We start from the raw sequence: 7,441 nt of genomic DNA on the forward strand, positions 1-7,441 counted from the left end.
AAGTTGAAAGTAGATGTGTTCCCTTGAGCGCAATCAAATTTAACGTGCATTGGGTTAGCTTGATTGAAGCCCACACACAACATAAATACATTAAAATAAACGTATACTTATATAAACACTACTATGCAAATCGTCAGCTTTCAGCTCTGATGCGTTGAAGCATGAACTCCACAAGACCACTGAATGTGTCCTGTGGTATATGGCACCAAGACATTAGCAGCAGATCCTTTAAGTCCTGCAAGTTACGAGGTAGGGCCTCCATGGATTGGATTTTTTGTTCCAGCACATCCCACAGATGCTCAATTGGATTGAAATCTGGGGAATTTAGAGGCCAGGGCAACACCTTGAACTAATTGTCATGTTCCTCAAACCATTCCTGAACAATTTTTGAAGTATGGGAGGGTGCATTATCCTGATGAAAGAGGCTACTGCCATCAGGGTACACCATTGCCATGAAGGGGGGTACGTGGTCTGCAACAATCTCTAGGTAGGTGGTACGTGTCAAAGTAGCATCCACATGAATGCCAGGACCAAAGGTTTCCCAGCAGGACATTGCCCAAAGCAAAACACTGCCTCCACCGGCCTGCCTTCTTCCCATAGTGCATCATGCTGCCATCTCCTCCCCAGGTAAAGACACGCGCACCCAGCCATCCACCTGATCTAAAAGAAAATGTGATTCATCAGACCAGGCAACAGCAAACTATGATGCACTGTGTGTTCCTGAATCTTCCTATAATGGCCAACATACATTTTTTCAGAAATTTTAGCTACAGTAGCTCTTCTGTGTGATAGGACCAGACGGGCTAGTCTTCCCTACCCACGTGCATCAATGAGCCTGGGGCGCCAATGACCCTGACACCGGTTCACTGGTTGTCCTTCCTTGCACCACTTTTGGTAGGTACTTACTACTGCATACCGGGAACAACCCACAAGACTTGCCATTTTCGAGATGCTGTGAATCCAGTTGTCAAGTCATCACTATTCGGTCCTTGTCAAAGTCATTCAGATCTTTTTGCTTGCCCCTTTTTCCTCCTTCCAACACATGAAATTCAAGAACTAACTGTCCACTTGCTGCCTAATATATCCCACCTCTTGACAGGTGTTACAAACTGCTATTTGTGACTGGCCCTTTAAATGGAAGGTTGCCCTGCTTCCCTGGATTTTGGAGAAGCCTATTTGCCAGCCTCCTTCCTCATGACTATGGCCCCTGGAAGATTGTGCCCCTGAGAGTATATTGACTTTTGTTGGGTGTGTGTGGCCCTTTGGGAACCGTCTGGGGACATATTGTGACTTTGGTGAACAATGCCCCCTTTAAGACTATGTCCCCAGACCTGTGAAATGACTTGTCCCTGGCTTTCTCCCACTTGGTTCAGTTTCATTGTGTGCCATTAAGAGTTAAATTTTGTTCAGCTTCAAGAAACCTATTCTAAATACAAGTCTGCTGGGATCAGCTCTAATTAGGTTTAGTGATAAACTTTCCCATTGTCTAATCAGACTAGTATTGATAAGGTGGACTGCATTGTTTTATTGTGTGTAATGTTATCTGCTGAAGTAAATGTTGTGGCCTGTCAAAGGGAGTGTCTCTCTATCTAATATCAAATGTGTGATGGGGGATTTTATGCCTCCCCCTGAGAGTGTCCTGTTTGCATGTAACCTCAATAAAAACCAGGCTGTGTGTTCCAGCACATCAGACCTATGTTGACCCTCTAACTTGAAGCTTTGACTCATGTTTGTAGGATACAGCTTATATCACTACAGGGATTGCTATGTTTTTCATACTCCCTTAGCTACAGGGATTGCTACAGAAGGAAGAGGTTCACCTACTGGAGCCTGGTCGTAGGTCCAGGGCGCAGAGCAGACGGCGAGATACCAGCCCAGCAGCGGTGGTTCATAGAGTCTGCATTACTTATGGTGGCTACGCAGTAGTTATAGTGTCTACGGTGCTGCTGCTCCTTTGGTGAGCGCTAGGAGCATCCTTTTCTACGGTCCAACTTCCAGCCAGCCTGGAGGCAACCGTAACAACAGGTGCCATTGTGACAATATAATCAATGTTATTCACTTCTCCTGTCAGTGGTTTTAATGTAAAGGCTGATCAGTGTATTATGTTTTATTTTATACATTGAATTATATACTAAATATTTGTACAAGATTACTGACAAGATCAGACCTACAAATTTTCTATTATCTAGTTAGCTTTGACAATTTTCACCCTCCTCCTCAGTCCAAGGGAGTTGCAAAACAAAGGACTGAGATGCTTTTCCACCTTGTGCACCCTATAGATCCACCACTGTTAGCAAACATCCTATTCATTGTTTACATGTTATGCCCTTATAGAGATACAGTGGGCATGATATTGAAGTCTGACTATGGATATATATTGAGACATAAACTCCCCCTTCTTGCTTTGTTCTGTTGTATTATTTAAATAGTAATAATCTAGCCTTACTGAATGATGCTATTAGCCTGATGGTCATTGATTGTGCGTTGTGGCTACTTTTTGTGTTATAAATAAATTATGTAGCACGTTACATTGTTAAGTATGTTCTTTTAGCTCTACTATTTGCCTGTTAAAAAAAATTGATTTCTGTTCCATTGATTCTTTTAAATGAAACTACAACATCACTAGCTGTGTTTTTTTTGTTTCTAGTGTGTTTCAAGTGGTGTTCTAAGAGGAATAGGCAGACAGAAGATTGGAGCTATCATTTTCGTCATTGGATACTATCTGATTGGCTTGCCAATTGCTGCAGCCCTAATGTTTGGGGGCAAAGTGGGCATAAAAGGTAGAGACTCTTAATATGTGCATTTGTTTAACCATAATTATCTATTAAAATTTATTATAACTTAATTTGTTTGCAGTTTAAGGTGCGTTTTTTTCGGAATTGTACGTTATTAAATAGATATAAAAGTAATTAAAGTGGTGACATTGTATAAAAGTATGTATTTTGTAAGTAAAATGGTTACAAATAACAGGAAAGCAATTTTGAAAGTTGATAAAAAGAGTTGCAGCAAGTCATGACTTCAGTGCTGTGACATAGGATAAAACTTTACTTACTATCCCAGTTCATCCCACAGGACTCCTACTTCCCTTGTCCCTACAGACAACCTCTCCAACCTCTACAGCTACTTCTCTAGACTGATTCCACCACTGCTGTATTATCTTCATTTTTTCTTCTCAAACCTCTGATTTTATCCAACTTATCCATCTTGTCAACTACTAACCTATTTCCACCACAGATCAAGCACATACATACAGTATATAACCATTTATGGAAAGTATTCTCTTAATCCAACTTTTCTCTCTACCACCCAGTCCCTTCTACTTCTATTCCATCTAAACTAGTCTACAACTATTTAAATACTTTCTAACCTCCAGCTCCCTGCTTGATCCTCTACAATTTCACCTTTTACCAAAACGCTCCTTCTATTTCTCTCAATAAAGTAGTAAATAGCTTGATAAAGAGAGCAGAAACTGTTCTCACTACTATTTGTCCTTGAACCCTAGTGGTGCATTTAATACTGCTTATAGACCTGGCATATTGAATATTCTCCACTGCCTTGGCATGTGTAACCCTTTCCCTTTATAGATTGAATCATAACCCTTCTTTTTTTCTGGTACCACTTTTATCATTGTCTGTCACGATAATCCAAGTGCTGCGCCCCCTACTCTTCTTCACTTTGAAAACTCAAACTTGTTTGGGTAGGAGTACCACATCTAAATTTAAGTTTACATATATATATAATGCCATAGCAACCAGCTATCAGGTGAGACTGTCATTCAGTGACCCACATAAAGTTCTTGCTGTTATGCTAATATGTTGTATTTCTTCATAGGTTTTTGGAGTGGAATGACTCTTTGTGGGATATTTCTAACTGTGTTCTTTATTACATATCTTTTCAAAATGAGTTGGAATGATGTCTGCTATGAGGTACGGGTCCTTGATATATTAGCCTGTTGGCTGCCAGAGAAGGAAACAAATTTTATATATAGAAACCTTTCAAAAGGTCAGAAATTCTTTGCAAAGCTCAAACCATGCCAAATACTACCAACGTAGGACTAGTTTCCATTGAGGTGGTAAAGTTTGTAATCTGGTGGTAACATAAAAAAATCTTTATAGACATTTTAACACATCTAATTCATTTTTTTATGCAGTCATATTTTTATTGTCACTATCTTAGTTCAGAGAAAACATGCATCTATATAAAGGCACAGTGTGGCCCTTCAGTGTTGTATATATGGTTTTCTTTTCCACCAAAGCATATTAATATTTACGTCAGAACCTCAAAGTTATTTGACACCCCAAGTTGCTGATGATCAATTCTTGGTTTTGTGATGTAAAAGTGAAAAAACTGGCTGTGATCCAACACCACTCCTCTACCATTCCCTGTTTACAACACAGAAAGGGACATTCCAGACAACTGATCTTCAAAATTATCATTCTTGTTGAAAAAGGGCACATTTGAACTTTCTTTATAAAGAAATATGTTTAACTGAACTTAAAGAAGAGTCAGTAATTCCTCAGCAAGTAGGAAACCTCTGATATATCTGGAAAATGATAATAGATAACACATGACTCAACACTAAGGGGCCGCATTATCAAGCTCTGAATGGAGCTTGATGCCCTGTTTCCGCGCGAGTCTTCAGGCTCGCCGGAAACAGTAGTTATGAAGCAGCGGTTTAAAGACCGCTGCTCCATAACTTGTCTGTTGCCTCTGATGCCGCGGTCTTCAATTCGGCCGATTCTATACGATTGGACCTATTGACACCCCTTGCTAGGGGCCGATTGGCCGCGAATCTGCAGGGGGCGGCATTGATTGCACAAGCAGTTTACCAGAACTGCTTGTGCAATGATAAATGCCGACAGCATATGCTGTCGGCATTTATCGATGTGCGGCGGACATGATATGCTACATCGTATCAAGTCTGCTCGCACTTTAGTAAATCAGCCCCTAAGTATCTAACTTATTAGTGGCAATATTTTGTAACTTTATACTTCTATAATTCTATTGTACATTGGCTCTAGTGACCAACATAATGCCCACAATAACTATGGAGTGTAATATGTTTCATTTTTTGTATGTATATAATAGTTATGCAAATAGTAGCAATATTGTACATCAATTATGATGTACAGCAGAAGACTGCTAAGCATGGCCTGATTTGTTAATTTGCAAAGTAAGCTGGCAGCTGGCAAGTCTCCTATTTTTAGAGGGACTTGACTGGATACGTCATTGAACTTATGTATTATGTATGTTTTAAGCTCATGGTGTCATGTGACTTGTTTTCCACAGTATTTATGTTACTACTTAACTTATCTATCCAATAGATCTAGAATATTAAGTAATATCTTTTTCAGGCCCAACGAAGAGCAGGGGCAACGCCGAAAGAAACTGTTTCTTCAGGTTTGTATCAGCAATTGTATACTGAGACTGTCACAAGTAGGTAATTCAGGGCTGGCAATAATATGGAGCATCACGTACAATTATAGACATTTTTTAGGGTATATTCACCAACAACTAATACTTTGAAAATGAAAAAAAATTGTTTTAGCTAAAAGTATAAATTGTGTTTAAATTTCATATCTTGACCAGAATTTATCTCTAAATTAATAGGTACATTATTATTATTAACATACTGCAAATTATACCAATCTACCAATATAGGACCAGATTAAGGCATCTATTTATCAAGCCGTCAACCGCAAATACGCTGCAATTCCGCAGCGTATTTGTGGCAAGCCTGATTCCCCTTAGTTATTAAACCCTACAGACCGGCAAAAGTAGAATTTTGTGACGTAACATACGATCCGCCGGGCAAAGTCCGACACAGATCGATGCTTATGTCATTACAGATGTTCCAATCAGCCAATAGAATGCAAGCTCATTCCTATTGGCTGATTTGTTAATTTGCAAAGTAAGCTGGCAGCTGGCAAGTCTCCTATTTTTAGAGGGACTTGACTGGATGCGCTTCCGGCCGCTGTAAACCCCTAACGTCCTTGGTCTTTAAAGACCAGTTTGTGTGTGACGTACCCTGTACGACGTGTGTCATTACGGGGATAAAGTGCTAAATTCCCTTTCTGTTTTAAGGGTATACAACAAGGAGTAATATACCCCTAAAGAGATATGAAACCCAAACTTTTTAAAAATGATAACATTTTAAAAGTTTCTATTATCAAATTTGTTTTGTTCCTGTGGTATTCTTTGTTGAAGAAATACCTGTGTAGGTGTCTGGTGGAGCACTACATGGCAGGAAAGAGTGCTACTATCTAGTGCTTTTGGATAACATTCTTATCATAACTGCTGCCATATTGTGCTATCACGTGCAAGGTCCTAAGCTTAGTTCCCTGCTTTTCAATGAAAGATAAAGAGAACAAAAAAATGAATGATAGAAGTAAATTTAATTTGCATGCTCTATCTAAATTATGAAATAAAATATAATTTGGATTGCTTGTCACTTTAACTAACTTTCTTTTTCTTAGTGTATAAAATTTAAAGGGACTTCACTAGATTATTTGAAGTAGTTATATAATGCTTTAATCACTTCCCACTCTCCTTTTTTATTATATAAATGTCAAATGAATTCACATTAACAACGCTGATTCTTTTTTTTCTTTTATCTGCAGTTGTAAAGGATATATCAGATGACATTAGATTATCAGAGGCCTGTGCTATTCAAAGCAAAGCAGCCCAGATGGTTTTACTAGAGGAACCTAAATCTTTGCCAATTAGGGAGCTGATACTGTGCCGTGGACTTGCTCTGGCTGGGGGTATTGCTGTGCTGCTAACTGGAATTCTAATAAAACTCTGTACAGCCGGGGGTTAGACAGTTTGCATTCTGTAGTATATTGATTTATTGACTAGTCTTGTTGCTGAAAAATTACAGGCTGTGAAGAAAAACTGTCTCATGAGGTGTTTATAAATTTCATATTGACAAAATAAAACATGTAATAAAATCTACAGAAAAGTATTACTAATGTAGTGCTAATTATTCAATACATTTTACTATGCAGATTCAGCACATTGAGGCCTAGATTTAGAGTTCGGCGGTAGCCGTCAAAACCAGCGTTAGAGGCTCCTAACGCTGGTTTTGGGCGCCCGCTGGTATTTGGAGTCAGTGATTAAAGGGTCTAACGCTCACTTTACAGCCGCGACTTTTCCATACCGCAGATCCCCCTACGCCATTTGCGTAGCCTATCTTTTCAATGGGATCTTTCTAACGCTGGTATTTAGAGTCGTTTCTGCAGTGAGCGTTAGAGCTCTAACGACAAGATTCCAGCCGCCTGAAAAAAGCAGGAGTTAAGAGCTTTCTGGCTAACGCCGGTTCATAAAGCTCTTAACTACTGTACCCTAAACTACACTAACACCCATAAACTACCTATGTACCCCTAAACCGAGGTCCCCCCACATCGCCGCCACTCGATTAAAATTTTTAACCCCTAATCTG

At 39.4% G+C, this 7,441-nt stretch overlaps 1 protein-coding gene across 1 annotated transcript in view; it reads left to right on the forward strand.

The window, feature by feature from the left end:
• Positions 1 to 6,964, forward strand: part of LOC128652467 (multidrug and toxin extrusion protein 1-like) — a 150,653-nt gene extending 143,689 nt beyond the window's left edge. The window contains exons 14-17 of the mRNA XM_053705405.1: positions 2,648 to 2,780; positions 3,832 to 3,926; positions 5,355 to 5,400; positions 6,621 to 6,964. Of these exons, the coding sequence (XP_053561380.1) occupies positions 2,648 to 2,780; positions 3,832 to 3,926; positions 5,355 to 5,400; positions 6,621 to 6,820 (474 nt within the window). The 3' untranslated portion in view covers positions 6,821 to 6,964. The remainder of the gene's footprint in view (positions 1 to 2,647; positions 2,781 to 3,831; positions 3,927 to 5,354; positions 5,401 to 6,620) is intronic.
• The last annotated feature ends 477 nt before the right edge of the window (positions 6,965 to 7,441 follow it).

Source organism: Bombina bombina, chromosome 3 (assembly GCF_027579735.1).
Source record: "Bombina bombina isolate aBomBom1 chromosome 3, aBomBom1.pri, whole genome shotgun sequence".
Lineage (NCBI taxonomy): Eukaryota > Metazoa > Chordata > Amphibia > Anura > Bombinatoridae > Bombina > Bombina bombina.